Source organism: Rutidosis leptorrhynchoides, chromosome 8 (assembly GCF_046630445.1).
Source record: "Rutidosis leptorrhynchoides isolate AG116_Rl617_1_P2 chromosome 8, CSIRO_AGI_Rlap_v1, whole genome shotgun sequence".
In the NCBI taxonomy this organism is placed as follows: domain Eukaryota; kingdom Viridiplantae; phylum Streptophyta; class Magnoliopsida; order Asterales; family Asteraceae; genus Rutidosis; species Rutidosis leptorrhynchoides.
In genome coordinates, this window is record NC_092340.1 from 26924893 (window position 1) to 26940639 (window position 15747).

The window sequence follows — 15747 nt, forward strand, 5'->3', positions numbered from 1 at the left end:
GCGTTTACTGTTTATGTTTTCAGTTTATATTTTACGTTTGCGTTTACATTTTACGTTTACGTTTTACATTTGTGTTTACGTTTACGTTTTGCATTTTACGTTTACGTTTTACGTTTAGGTTTTATGTTTACGTTTTAAGTTTACATTTACGTTTCACGTTTACATGTTACGATTTACGTTATACGTTTATGTGCTACGTTTTATGTTTATGTTGCGTTTTACGGTTTACTTTTTACGACATACGTTTTACGTTAACGGTTTACGTTTTATTTTTTACATTTACGTTTACGTTTTACAAATCTCGAGATTTCAAATCCCTGAACCAAACGCATTATAGGATATCAAATTTCGGAATTTCAAATCCCTTACGATTTTAAATCCCATGAGATTTCAAAAACTAGAATCAAACGCCGCCTTAAGAGCACCAGGAGTGGTACCCCATTTCCCTTTCGTCCCTCCGCCCGTCGCCCGTCGCCCCACTTCCGTCGCTTTCCTGCGTTCCACCTCGGTCAGTCGCGTACGCGACGTAATTCAACGGCCATTGTTTTTTTCTTTTTTCTTTTTATTTATACCCACTTTATCTATATATATACATGCAACCCCTTCAATCATATACACACTTCCTTCACCAAACTCACCAAACTCACGAGTATACAAAAAAAAAAAAATGACTTCTTGCACTGTTCGGTTAAATGTTTACAACGGTGGAGAGCTCAGCGAGGATTGGAAATCATATTCCAACTCGCAATGTACTCCGTTCAAGTCCCTCTACGTTAACGTGTGGGACACAAGACGTTTGTTCAACTACATACGAGAGCATGTCGACTTCGAGGCCTCGAATTTTATGTACATTGTTCCAGAAACTCAAACCTTTGAGTTTCTCACGACTGAACAAGAATGGGAAGAACTAGTCGGGAAAGCAAAACTCAACGACGAGTCTATCGACTTCTATTGTATCCACATATGGTCCCGAGAATTCATCCGCTGCCCACGTCCTCACTACCCGCACGACGAGAGTGATGAGGGATACAATAGTCCTAAAACCCCGTGAAAGGCTCGATCGGACGAGTTAATTTTTAGGAAATTTCGGTTTGTTTTTTTATTTTTAGGACTTGTAATGTTTTTATTTTTAATTTTAGGTTGGTAATGTTTTTTCTTTTTTTTAGGAATCGTAATGTTTTTTTTAAATTTTTAGGAATCGTATGTTTTTTATTTTCTTAGGAAATGTAATTTTTTTTTTATTTTTAATGAAAGTTATTTTTATTAAATTTATGTTATATTTAAAATCATAAAAATAATAATTAAAATATAAACTGACATGTCCAACTGACATAGGTCACCACTCCCCATTTTTTCTGACTCAACAAGTCAGGACTGACATGCCAACTGACATCAGTCACCACTCCCAGTGCTCTAATGTATAATTGTCGTTCCAACTTCATCGGTTTCGAAACTATTCTTTTACTAATTCCAGCAACACAAACACAATACTTTACGAATCCCAGCTATACAAAAACACTATACCTACATTTTGGCGGCCATTTTCGGACTCAAATTCTCAAAAATCAAAATAAGAAAAAAAATCACAGTCCCAACACAGTGTTAGGAAGAGAGGATCGCCTGGACGTTGGGAGATACAAATTTGAGAGAAAAAACAACTCTATTACTCACAAGAATAGATTTACAGAGTATTACAAAACTCTTACAAAAAACTCTCAAAACTCACACACACTATATAGGTTGTGATTACACTTCTCTGAGTGATTTAAGATAATTTACAATTGAGGTTTCAACCTCTATTTATACTAAAACTTTGGTGGCGGTGGAATGGTGTGAACGGAGATGGTGGGCGGCCGTCATCGTGTTCATCTTTGCTTCTTCTACATGGTGTTCAAAGAAGGCTACTTTGAACATCTAGAAGGTGAGCTTCTAGATTGTAGGCTGGAAACTTTCAATTCTCCCCCTCCAGCCGAATCCACGAACATTCCAGTTATGTCTCTGCATAACTCCAACTTCTCTCGAGTCACCACCTTTGTTAACATATCCGCAGGATTCTCCTTTGTATGGATCTTCACTAGTCTCAACAGTTGTCGATCAATTACCTCGCGTATCCAATGATAGCGAATATCAATATGTTTTGTACGGGAATGGTACATGGAGTTCTTGCTCAAATCTATAGCACTTTGACTGTCACAATATACCTTGTACTCCTTTTGCTTGATTCCAAATTCTTGGAGATAACGCTTTAACCACAACATTTCTTTTCCAGCTTCTGCGGTAGCAATATACTCTGCTTCAGTTGTGGATAATGCAACACACTTCTGTAGTATTGACTGCCATGAAACAGCTCCCCCTGCAAAAGTGTAAATGAATCCTGAAGTAGATTTCCTACTATCAGGATCTCCGGCCATATCTGCATCTGTATTGTAACACCCTAGGCAAATCCCACATTACCCACAAACATGAGTGATCATGGGATTATAAGGTAATACTCACGCTTAAATGACACAACGCGTTTTGGGACCACAGGCTGAGCAGAAGTGTGAGTACGTTGTGGTTAAGCGTGCTCGGGCTAGAGCACTACCAGGATGGGTGACCTCCTGGGAAAGTGCTTCTCGTGTGTGGTCGCCAAGAAAAAGTCGTGCGCCTGCGGGCAAAGCGGACAATATTGTGGTCATGTTAAGCTGGGGTGTTACAAAATGGTATCAGAGCCACTCATGTACCGTTGGGAGTGGTGGGGCAAACCTCATCGAGGACGATGAGTCCCTGAGGGGGGGTGAATGTAACACCCTAGGCATATCCCATATCACCCACAAACATGAGTGATCATGGGATTATAAGGTAATACTCACGCTTAAATGACACAACGCGTTTTGGGACCACAGGCTGAGCAGAAGTGTGAGTACGTTGTGGTTAAGCGTGCTCGTGCTAGAGCACTACCAGGATGGGTGACCTCCTGGGAAAGTGCTTCTCGTGTGTGGTCGCCAAGAAAAAGCCGTGCGCCTGCGGGCAAAGCGGACAATATTGTGGTCATGTTAAGCTGGGGTGTTACATGTATAGCCTTCCAAGATTGGATCAGCTCCCCCGTAACAAAGACATAGATTCGTTGTACCTTTAAGATATATGAGAATCCATTTTACCGCCTCCCAATGCTCTTTCCCGGGGTTGGAGAGAAAACGACTCACCGTTCCCACTGCATGAGTAATATCGGGCCTTGTACACACCATCGCATACATCAAACTTCCAACTGCTGAAGAATATGGTACTGAAGACATCTCCCCGATCTCTTCCTTGGACGAGGGACAAGAACTCTTGCTTAACTTGAAATGGTTAGCTAATGGAATGCTAACAGGTTTGGCATTGTTCATATTGAAACGTGAAAGCACTCGTTCAATATACTTCTCCTGAGATAGCCATAACCTTTTATTCTTCCTGTCTCGGGTTATCTGCATTCCCAAAATCTGTTGGGCCTGTCCTAAGTCTTTCATGTCAAAAGACTTCGAGAGTTCCTTCTTCAGCTGGTTGATCTTCGTTGCGTCTTTCCCTACGATCAAAATATCATCTACATAAAGTAGAAGAGCAACGAAATCTCTTTCAGAAAACTTCTGAATGTAGACACACTCATCCTCTGCAGTTTTCTTGTACCCTTGACTCACCATGCACGAGTCAAACTTCTTGTACCACTGCCTAGGTGCCTGCTTCAAACCATATAAACTTTTCTTCAGCTTGCATACGAGGTTATCTCCTGAAACCTCAAAACCTTCTGGTTGCTCCATGTAAATTTCTTCTTGTAAATCTCCATGAAGAAAAGCTGTCTTTACATCCATCTGTTCAAGCTCCAAGTTCATACTTGCGACCAATCCAAGTATGACTCTAATTGAAGTCATCTTGACTACTGGTGAAAATATCTCGTCAAAATCAATCCCTTTCTTCTGTTGGAATCCTTTGACTACAAGCCGTGCTTTATATTTCACCACTTTTCCGATGACATCCTTTTTCAGCTTGAACACCCATTTATTTTTCAGTGCCTTCTTCCCGCGTGGAAGTTCTACAATCTCATAAGTTTGATTTTTCTGCAGAGAATCCATCTCATCCTGCATTGCGAGCAACCATTTTTCTTTATCCTTATGAGTTACTGCTTCATGAAAACTCTCTGGTTCTCCATCTTTAGTAAGTAGAAGGTACTCAGATTCTGGATATCTACTCGATGGAATCCGACCTTGTTCAGATCTATGAACTTCTGGAACATTCTGAGGAGATCCACCATCATCTTGACCTTGTGATGGTGCTGGTATGTCTGGCAGATGGGGTTGTGGCTCCCCCTGCTTAGCACCGTCATTTTCCTCATAATCTTCTACTTCTGGCATTTCTTCTTGCACTGAATATTCATTTCTCATGAATGAATCTATTGTTGCTTCTGGCACCTGAGCAGCAACATTTGTCTTCTGAGATATTGTGGGCTTTTCAATATCTTCTATTGTCTGGCTTTCATGGAACACCACGTCCCTACTTCTGATCACCTTTTTCTCCTTTGGATCCCATAATCTGTATCCAAATTCTTCATCTCCATAGCCTATGAATATGCATGGAGTGGTCCTTGCATCCAGCTTCTGCCTGAGCTCCTTGGATACATGTGCGTACGCCAAAAATCCAAATACTCTTAAGTGAGAGTATGATGGATCCTTTCCAGACCAAAGTTTCTCCGGAACTTCAAAATTCAGTGGTACTGATGGAGATCGGTTGATCAAGTAACATGCGGCTCTGACTGCTTCTCCCCATAATGGCTTTGGTAGCTTAGCCATACTGAGCATGCTCTGAACACGTTCCATGATTGTTCGGTTCATTCTTTCTGCTATACCATTGTGTTGAGGGGAACGTAGGACCGTCTTCTCATGTCGGATGCCATATGATCTGCAATATGCATCGAACTGCCTGGAAGAGTATTCACCTCCATTGTCGGATCGAAAACACTTTAACTTCTTTCCTGTCTCACGTTCTACCATGACATGGAACTGTTTAAAGTAATCCAACACCTGGTCCTTCGTCCGCAAGAAATATACCCACACCTTTCGAGAAGCATCATCGATAAACGTCAGAAAGTATCGGTTTCCTCCAATTGATTCAACCTCTAAGGGACCGCAAACATCAGAGTGTACCAGACTGAGTAACTCTGATTTTTTCGTTGAAGAGGAATTAAACGAGACTCTATGCTGCTTACCAAACAGACAATGATTGCAAGGATCTAGTGCAGCGTCCTTGTCTACATTGATAAGCTCCTTCTTTATTAGGGTAGACAACCCTTTCTCACTCATGTGACCGAGTCTCTGGTGCCATAAATTTTGTGAAGCCTCCTTTTCTGCAACATTAATACTGTCTGTGCAGATCTTCACATGAGTCTTGTACAGTGTGCCACAAATGTGTCCTCGAGCGACTATCATAGCGCCTCTTGATAATTTCCATGTGCCTTTACTGAAATGACTATCATAGCCCTGTTTGTCGAGAGCTACCCCAGAAAGTAAATTCAGCCGAAGATCTGGCACATGGCGGACATCCTTCAATGTGATTGTGCTCCCGGAACTTGTCTTTATCTTGACATCACCAATTCCGATAATCTCAGCGGAACTGGAATTTCCCATCTTCACAGCTCCAAAGTCACCAACTTTGTATGTTGTGAAGTATTCCTTATATGGAGTCACGTGGTAGGAAGCTGCAGTATCTACCACCCATTCTGTTTCTTCTCGTGAGACGTGAAGGCATGTCTCATCATGGGTTGAACAATAAGCTACCTCACCAGAGATAGTCACTAATGTTTCTCCACTCTTATTCTTCTGCTGTGAACTGTTCTGATGTTGTTCCTCTTTCAATTTGTAGCAGTTCTTCTTCATATGTCCCTCTAATCCACAATGATGACATTTATATATTGGTTTTCTGCCATCAGCTGACCTTCCCCTGCTCTTGCTTCTGCCTCTCCATTTATTTTTACTACTCATTCGCTGTCTCCCCCGATTCTCTGTGACAAAGGCATGGGTCTGATCTGTGCCCATGTCCTTTTTCCTTGCCTCTTCACTGAATAGGGCATCCTTGACCATTGACATGGTAAGTTTGCCATTCGGGGCTGAGTTGCTGAGTGTTACTACCAGCGTTTTCCAGCTATCGGGAAGAGAACTAAGTAGCAATAGCGCCCGAACTTCATCGCCAAGCGGAATCTCTACAGACGATAACTGGTTGACCAAGCTCTGGAACTCACTGGTATGCTCGGCAACTGAAGTTCCACTTTTGAGCTTCATGTTGACTAAACGCCTCATCAGTAGGGCTTTATTCCGAGCAGTCTTGGCTTGGTACATGTCCTCCAACTTTATCCAGAGGACATATGCGTCTGTCTCTTGTGCAACATGGTGGAAGACACTATGATCAATCCATTGACGGATCTGACCAATAGTTTTTCGGTTTGATTTCTTCCACTCTTTCTCTTTGGCAGAATCAGGGTTTATACCCTTCAATTCAATAGGATCGAACAAATCCTTTCAGCTGAGGAGATCTTCCATCCGAGGTTTCCACAGCGTGTAGTTTGTGGCTGTGAGCATAATCATAGCTCCGGAAGATGATGTTGACTCTTCTGTGGACATTATCACCTTACAAATAATTTTTCAATATAAACGGGGTTGAATTGTAGAAAACAGAGATCACCGTTACGTCCGGAACGGTTGAAAATGGTGGAATAGATACTTCGCGGCTTAAATTCCACTTACGGGGCAAAATTATAATTTTTATAAACTTCAGGGACCAAAAATGAAATTCTGAAAATTTCAGGGACCAAATTGTAAAATTTCAGAATTGCTACAGTACTGCTACAGTGCCGCCGCTGCTACATTGAATTGCTACATGACTGCTACAGTGATCGTCTTCTCCGGCGAAAATTCCGGCACCGGTCGTCTTCTCCGGCTAGATTCCGGCGAGTTGACCAAACTTTGACCGCGTTTTCTGGGCTCGTTATAACTCCGTTTAAGTCGCCATTTTTTGCGTTGGACTCGGTTCGACGAGACGAATCTAATGATACACTCAAAATTGAATTTTGAGAAAACTTCAGAAGACCCAAAAACTCAACCAACGTCTCTAACCAAGCTCTTGATACCACTTGTTAGGAAGAGAGGATCGCCTGAACGTTGGGAGATACAAATTTGAGAGAAAAAACAACTCTATTACTCACAAGAATAGATTTACAGAGTATTACAAAACTCTTACAAAAAAACTCTCAAAACTCACACACACTATATAGGTTGTGATTACACTTCTCTGAGTGATTTAAGATAATTTACAATTGAGGTTTCAACCTCTATTTATACTAAAACTTTGGTGGCGGTGGAATGGTGTGAACGGAGATGGTGGGCGGCCGTCATCGTGTTCATCTTTGCTTCTTCTACATGGTGTTCAAAGAAGGCTACTTTAAACATCTAGAAGGTGAAGTCAAGTTACCCCACCAATTGTAGACCTTTTCCCAAACAACTTTTGCATGAACACATGAAAATAATGTATGCTTAGGTTAGTTAATTAGGGTCTAATTGAATTGCTGACATGTTTATAGAGTATAGTCTGGATACAAGCTTAAATTAAATTAGTATTTTAGAACCCTAGGTTACTGTCCTGTATTTCAGTTCTTTTATGCTCATCTAATTCCCTAATTAGAACACTTATTATCCTTTTTCGTATAGATTTATGCTACACTGGTTCAGTTTCTATTTTAGATTTAGTTCTAATTCTAATTATGTTGTTTGAATTCAGTAAATTTATTTTCGTGTGCAACTTAATTCCAATTTCTGATGCCTAAACGGAAGGCAGCTAAGAAGACTGCTAAACAGACTGCAACATCTCATGTGAATAATAATGATACTGATACAAATATACTTCCGGAAGAAAATGCATACTCTGACCAAGCAGGTATCTAAATTTTCTCTACCTAGTATCAATTTCTTATGAAGAAAATAATATAAACATGGTGTATATGTTTTCTTACGTTATGGTTTTCAGTTAAGCGACAGACTGGTGCGATCAGGATGATGCGGGATGTAGAAGTTGAAAGATTAGTGACTGCTATGCGCTTGCTAAAATCCAACACAACAAAAGAACAACAACAGACTTCATTGCTTCAATTCTTCGAGGAGCATCTTCCAAACCTAAAAGTTTCACAAACTGACAACTATGGACCGATTGAAGTTAATTGGAAAGATAAGTATGATGGAGGAAACATGATGTCATCGTTTCTGCAACAAATGTCAATGGCTTATCCTGACCGCTCTACTGCAATGCCATCTGTTGGTGGCTTCGAGTATTCAGGTAAAGTCAGTATATTAATACTAATATTCTTTAGTGATTTGAGTTTATATACTCCATTATTATGTGTGATAGTTTACTTATCTTTAAATATTATATTGGTGGCAGGGAAAACAAGCTTTATTGGTGCTGATAATGTTCAGATGGAGGATTTTGTATGTTCTTATGTATTATTTTATTAATGTTATCAGCTGCCATTGATATCATTTTGATACGTTCAGTTTATTTAGTGTTTCTCTTATTTATTACATATTTCAGGTTCTAGAGGAGCCATCTGATACTCATATTCCTGGCATTGAAGATTCTATGCAAACTCCAGGGGTATATACGTGGCAAACGGGTCAGGTTGGGTCGGTTTGGGTAACGGGTTAAAACTGTTTTAGGTTTAAATAGGTTGTTGGTCAAAAGGTCAGATTTTTTAACGGGTCCAAATGGTTCAGGTTGGGTGGAGTTGGGTAACTGGTCATGGGTCAAATAGGTCAAAAAAATATTTTAGTTAATCATTATGTAGTATTATTTATTACTACGTATTATATATTTATTATATATATAAGAAAATAATAATAATTAATATACATAATAAATGATATAATCATGAATGCTTTCATAAATATTTGATAGATTAATGCTCGACCCGTTTAAGCCATTAGACCTATCTCTGTTTATTGAGCTTTAGGAATTGGTACTCATTAGACCCATTTCTTTATATTATGTATATGACCCAATAGGTCAGAGGAAAACCTGTTGGAATTTTTTTAGGGTTTGGGGTTTACATTGCCATGCCTTTTTTATTAAGACCCAGTTGACCTAAGCTTGACCTAGTTGACCCAAATGGTCATATTTGAGAGTGGGTCTCAATTGCCAGGCATAGGTATGCTATGCTGTTTCAGGTTCTTTTTTTACACAAGACATTGCCAATAGAAACTGCATATTTATGTTAAATTCTTTTGGTCTTCGAGTCTCCAAGTAACAGTTGTGTCAAACATTATGTGGTGGCTTGTTGTATTTCGATTAAAAACATTATTATGATTGCAGATAACTAGCCAAAGGTTGTCTGTTGGTATGACACCTAAAACTTTAAGGCTTCCAAAACAAGGTGAAATGCTTTTGTCGGTTCATGGCTCACCGCTTGGTGTGTTCAAGGAAAACAACATGGATGCAATACACGGTAATATATTCCAAACAATGTATATCTTCTTCCTCTACATGTAACTTTAAGGACATAATTACTGAAATAGTCCCTATGGTTACACCCATATTGCTGGTTTAGTCCTCGTAGTTTTTTTAATCAATATAGTCTTCGTGGTTGTCAATGTTGCTGAGATAGTCCCTGTGGTTTCACCCATGATTGCTGAAAGTGTCCCTTTGGTTTCACATTCAATTGCTGAAATAGTCCTTGCGTTTGCACCCAATAGTCAGCAACATTGACAAATCACGAGGACTATATAGATAAAAAAAACACAGGGACTAAACCAGCAATATGGGTGAAATGACAGAGACTATTTCAGCAATTAAGTCAATTTTAAGTCTGCTGTATTGTTTCATGTTCCCCTATGATTCTTATGAAGCAAATTATCATGGTTAATATCAACTATCAGCCATCATTACTTAGCTTATTAGTTTCCTTTAACGATTTATGTATAATTTGCAGAGACCGAGGAAGAATGAGGTGTTGCCTGCAAAGTACTGAATTCGGCCGAACAAATATTTTTAATTTACTTGTCTTCTATTTGTACAGCTTTGTATTTAGAAAATTTATTTTAAGGTCCTTTAGAGGTATTGCTATAATAATGCAATTCATTGCATCAGAAAATGGCTGTTGCACATTGTTTTGTATCAAGCTACTTGCTTGTTTTGCATTTAGTCTTGCAGTAAAATTAAAGGTTAATTTTTCGCCAACAGCTTGTGAATTGGATATGCTATTAGGAATTGAGGTTAAGTGACCGAGTTATCATTCGTTGACCAGTTAAAAAATCGTTACTGAGTTACTTTGACCGAGTTGGAAAAATAACTAGGCCCGCATTATTCCGAACCTTGCATTGAACATTGGTTTGTTGAGTTCTGAGTTTTGCAACCTTGCTGTAAACATTGACACCAAAACTTCTCTTGTTCTTAAAAACTATATTATATATAACTAATATTATAAATTAGTAATTTTAATTTTTAGTTATGATTAAAGAAGCTATATTATTATACAATGATAATGATAAAAAAAATGTTGGATTATACAATGCATTAGATAATGATAATGAAATGTTCAAATAAAAAGTTTAGAAAACTTCACATTTCATGAATCATGAGACTTTCGAACTGCTCCACCCGTGTCAACAATAACCGTTTTATTAACATCTACCCATTTGACCCATGAGAGAATACATAACCAAAATCAACTCATTTACCCAAAATGAGTTGAGATTGACACATGAGCCATATCTAATGACTAGATTAAAAACCAAAAGGACCATGTGACACATGAGCCCATATCTAATGACAAGATTAAAAACCAAAAGGACCATGTGAGATCCAGATAAGTTGAGCACCAGTTGCAAAGATAATATTATTCGATTTCTACAACAAACAATTACAAGTAATGAAGTACAACACACCTTTGATAATGAACCCAACAACTGTCTTAATAATATCAAATCTATTCTGAATACTAACAACAATAGATGCATATTCTTGCATCTATACCTTGGGCATATCTGCAGGCATATTCAAATTAATTTTGGTAGTAACAGCATCTTGCTCAGCCCGTGAGGACCCGAGTGTTCCTAAAGCTTCTAGAAAGAACCTTTTATTAGGTACAATACCATCTCTATCCATATGCTTCAACAGTTTTTGCACCAACTCCTTCATGTTAGATTTAGTGTAAGATTTATAAAGAAGTTTATAAGTCGAAGAATCTATACGAAACATCCCACTATTACAAGCACTCTCAAACAGCTTATCTGCTTCAATTGGCAAACCATTCAAACAGTAGACATTCAACATAGCATTTAAAGTTGACACCTTTACAACCTTTTCCGATTCAATCATCTTATCAAATATACCCCTAGCCTTTGTAACACAATCACAACATCCATACATCATAATCATGCATTCATAAGTTATAAAATTTGGTGCATACCCCATATCAGTTATCTTTTCAAAAACCAACTCTGCTTTATCTCTAAGCCTTGCTTTACCATAATTTGTTATCATTGAATTAAAAGTGGCAACACTCGGTCTTTCTTTTGACCTAACCAAGCTTTTAAAAACTTGTTCCATTTTTTCAAATTCTTGTTTTCTTCCATACGAATCAATCAACAGATTATAACTAATAATATCCGGTTTTATCTGATTACTTTTCATACGCGAAAGTACCCCTTCCATTTCACCTATCATTCCGTTCTTCCCATAAGCATCCATCACACCATTAAACGTGAAAATATCAGGACTACAAACACTTTCTTCAAGATCTTTAAATAAAAATTCAACCTGATTAACATTTTTGGCCTGTGCAGATGCTCTTAAAAGAATATTGTATGTGACAATACTCGGTTTGCACCGTTCTGTACCTTTCATTTTATCAAAGTATCCTAAAGCTTTAGATAAAGCTTTCGGTTTGTCTTTGGAATGAAGATGGGCTGTGATAAGTGAGTTGTATACCGAAGTATCAGGTCGACACCCACTATTTCTCATTTCAGAAAAAAGCCACATTGCCATTCGGGTCTGTCCTTTTCTACCCATTACTGATATTAGTTTTGAATATACACCATTATCTGCTACATACCAATGCTGTTTCTGCATCCATCTAAATACCTAAGCGAAAGTAATATTATCAGTAGAGCCACTAACAAGATCATACATTAGACTTTTCAGTACCAACTGTCAAAGTAAAAATCAAAAGCAAACTACCAAATATTTGCATTTGCAGTAATATAAGCAAATAACCTGAGTGTCAAATCAAAACTTCATTTTGCAGCTCACTTTATCTTTATACAACAATGAACTACCAAATATTGATGGTAAAAACATGATATACAGGGTGTTTGGACGAGCATATATAAGCACTTCTGATTAGTTAACAGTGCATTCCAGTTCTAGCTTATTTATAGAGAATTATTTTATTTATTACAGTAGTATTTTTTAGGCTAGTGCACAGGTTCTTATTTTGAACACACTTTTTGCACCGTTAGCACTTAAGTATATGCATTCCAACATACACACAAAAAAAAGTTAACAAACATATTATTAAAAAATCTATATTAAACACTTAAAGTCTAAACAAGTTTTAAACTTTTTTCATAAAAAAGGCTAACCTCAAGACACTGTAACCATTTATCAGACTTGCCAAGCTCCTCGAACAGAAGAAAACAGTGTTCGGTTCTGACTAACTTCACATACTTGTTCAGTGTCGACAGCAATGTCTTGTCATAGTTAAAATTCTTCAATAGTGTTCGTACCAATTCTTGAGCCTCTGCATTTTCTTCAGACTTTGATGAATTTCTTTTGAATCGACTTGTTGAACTGCAGGTAACTGTGTATCTTCTAGGGTTTTTATGGGGATGGAATTTGTAATTTAGGGAAAAAGATATGTTGGTGAAATTCATTTGGGTTGTTGGAATCGAAGGGAAATGAAGAGACCCATTAAGTAAATACGCACTCATATTTTGAGAAGGTGATTAGCTAATGGTAGTAGCATTTAGCTGAAATAAAAGAAAACAAGAAATGATCGACATCGACAATCGACAATTAAATATTAAATAAAATAAATGCTAAAATGAATATGGAGGTTCAAATAGGATCAAAGTCTCATTGGAGAATTTCATCAAGCAGTTGGTGCTCATAAAGAGTTACATATTCATTACATTAACTAATTACCAATTGACCAGCCAAAGAAATCCAGAAATATGACGAGTTCATCAAACTTATTCATCATTAACATTCAAAAGTTATCAATCGTAGATTTAAGTAACAAAAATTGACGTTTTCTGGAGTAACATAATGCAATATGCCAAAATATAGCCGCACACATCAAAATCACAACTTTGTAGAATTCCCATTATAACAGATAGACTGTCAAAGCTAATGAATTTAAAAACAAAAATAATCATGAATCATTCAAAAGATGAGGTATGGAGCATAAATTACAGCAATTACTCACCAAAAAATTCAATTTAAGCCTACTCAAAAATATAAAGCTTACAAACTCATAATTAAAAGTAACTCATAACCTTAATAATAATAATAAATATAATACTACAGTAAAAAATTGTACCTGCAGTTATGGAGATTGGGTAGAAAATACAGAGAAGAGAATAGAGACGAGAGTGGGAGATGGGCTAACGGTCTCAGGACTCGAATCAGGGAGAAATCAGAAAGCAGACTTTTTGGGCCATTACTTTCTTGGTTTGGGGCAACATTCTCTTGCTTCATTATTGAGCCGATAGTAGGGATTATCACCTGAAAGTCCATTTTTTGAACATTTTTGCGTGAGAGCTCAAAAAAAAATTGTCAATTTGCCCTCGCAAGAAGCAAGGTGTCTTGCTACCTTGCACCCATCTGATTGCTCCCAGGTGGAAGTAAGGACGCAAGGTGCATCTTGCTCCTTTGCTTCCACCTGGGAGCAAGATGCACCTTGCGTCCTTGCTCTCAGATGAAAGCAAGAGAGGAAGAGGCACCTTGCGTCCTTGCTCCCAACTCCCAAGTGGAGGCGAGGAAGCAAGAGGCACCTTGCACCTTGCTCCCAGGTGAAACCAATGACGTAAGGCGCAAGGAAGAAAGACACCTTGCTCTTTGCGATGTCAAATTGGCAATTTTTTTTTAGAGCTCTCACGCAATATTTTTTTTAAAAAAATGTGTTATAATTCAGTAGGCTTATAACTACCTTTAATGGTTATAAGAACAAAGAGAGAAAAAGAGAGAAGAAGGAGAGAAGAAATATTGATATTGATATTTCAAGAGAAATGGTGCACATTAAATGGCTACCATACATGTCTATTTATAGTATAAAATATTACTATGCAAGAAATATAATAATTATAAAATTAACATCCAATCTAGATATTTTATAACACTCCCCCTTGGATGACAATTTTATTAGAGAATAACTAGTACTGCCTCGTTAAAAACCTTGCTAAAGAAAACCCATTGGGATAAAACTTTAGCTAAGGGAAAAAGAGTGCAGCATATAGTTGACTCCCCCTCAAGTAGGCAACGCCTGAGTTGTTACATCTTCTGAACATGCCTCATGTCAATATTATGAACGTGTGTTCTGAAAATAGCAGTTGGCAGTGCTTTGGTATAAAGATCAGCAGAGTTGTTGATTGAACGTATCTCATTTTAATCTGGTTGTCTTTTACGAGATCTTGAGTATATGAGAAGAATCTGAGGTTTTCATATGAAACTGTATCATCTAAATCTTTTATGTACAAGTTTAGCCCCTGTGATTTGTTTACAGTCTCCTTCATGGTTTGCTCAAACCCTTGTTTCAATTCCTATTCCCTTGTAGTCTTTTCTGAGCCTTACCAACATACCATTCTTTTCATCAAACTTATGACCGTTAAGACCGTCTATGGCTTTTGGTGCCTCGTCAGTATTTATATTTTGTTCAGTCACTTTTGATACTCTTCTTTCATTTGTATTATGCAAGCTGCATTATCTTCATATATAGTTGTTGGTGAAGATAGTTGTTAGTCTTTTATAGCGTTCTAGTCCACAAGAATCAATAATGATTTGTGTCATTGATCTCAACCAAACACATTTTCGAGTAGTTTCATATAATGCAATCACTTCGTCATGATTTGATGATGTTGCAACAAGTGTTTGTTTTAAGAACGCCATGATTTTGTGGTATCTCCATTTAGGAATACATATCGAGTTTGAGATTTATCTTTATGAGGATTTGATGAATGACCTGCATATACATAATCAACCAAATCTTGTTTTGAAACGTTAGAATAAAATAATTTTAAATCAGTAGTTTCTCAAGGGTATCAAAATATGTGTTTGATCCCGCTCCATTGTCATTTGAGCTGAATTTTGCCAACAAATTAACTGCAAGAGAAATGTCAAGTCTTGTACAATCTATAAGATATATAAGAACCTCAATTGCACTAAAATATGGAACTTCCGATCTATTAAGATTTTCATGATCTTCGCAGGGATGAAATAGATCAGTGTCAATATTGAGTGATCTAACAACAATGAGTTTGTATTTAAAAAAATGTTTTAAAATCTTTTCGGTATAAGTTGTTTGAAGTACAAGTAAACCATTAGGCATATGCTCAATTTGCAATCCAAGGTAATACTTGGTTTTTTCAAGATCTTTCATTTCAAAATAATTCTTTAGAAGTTGAATGATTTCATAGATCTATTTATTTGTTCGTATGATGTTAAGAACATTGACATAAACAACTACGATCTCATATCCGA

The 15747-nt window shown here is 37.5% G+C and overlaps 2 protein-coding genes across 3 annotated transcripts in view; one reads left to right on the top strand and one right to left on the bottom strand.

Moving 5' to 3' along the window:
* LOC139864887 (uncharacterized) overlaps positions 1-10220 on the top strand; it is a 38181-nt gene extending 27961 nt beyond the window's left edge. For both annotated transcript variants that reach the window (XM_071853452.1, XM_071853451.1), the window contains exons 2-7: positions 7780-7935; positions 8026-8331; positions 8437-8483; positions 8587-8649; positions 9364-9496; positions 9980-10220. In XM_071853452.1, coding sequence (XP_071709553.1) covers positions 7818-7935; positions 8026-8331; positions 8437-8483; positions 8587-8649; positions 9364-9496; positions 9980-9996 — 684 coding nt within the window. In that variant the 5' untranslated portion in view covers positions 7780-7817 and the 3' untranslated portion in view covers positions 9997-10220. The remainder of the gene's footprint in view (positions 1-7779; positions 7936-8025; positions 8332-8436; positions 8484-8586; positions 8650-9363; positions 9497-9979) is intronic.
* Positions 10221-10773: 553 nt separating this feature from the next.
* On the bottom strand, positions 10774-13727 carry LOC139864884 (pentatricopeptide repeat-containing protein At4g39620, chloroplastic-like). The gene is made up of 3 exons (XM_071853448.1): positions 13592-13727; positions 12633-13019; positions 10774-12132 (listed from the first exon to the last, which is right to left on the bottom strand). Exons 2-3 carry the CDS (start codon positions 12978-12980, stop codon positions 11017-11019), a joined length of 1464 nt encoding a protein of 487 aa, XP_071709549.1. The 5' UTR covers positions 12981-13019; positions 13592-13727; the 3' UTR covers positions 10774-11016.
* Between the last annotated feature and the right edge of the window lie 2020 nt (positions 13728-15747).

What these genes read in the sequence shown, in the direction of transcription:
- LOC139864884 (XM_071853448.1), bottom strand. Translation starts at nt 12,980, where the DNA reads ATGAGTGCGTATTTACTTAATGGGTCTCTTCATTTCCCTTCGATTCCA. An exon ending in AATGGTTACAGTGTCTTGAG is followed by an intron (nt 12,133 to 12,632) that starts GTTAGCCTTTTT and finishes ACTTTCGCTTAG; the next exon opens with GTATTTAGATGGATGCAGAA.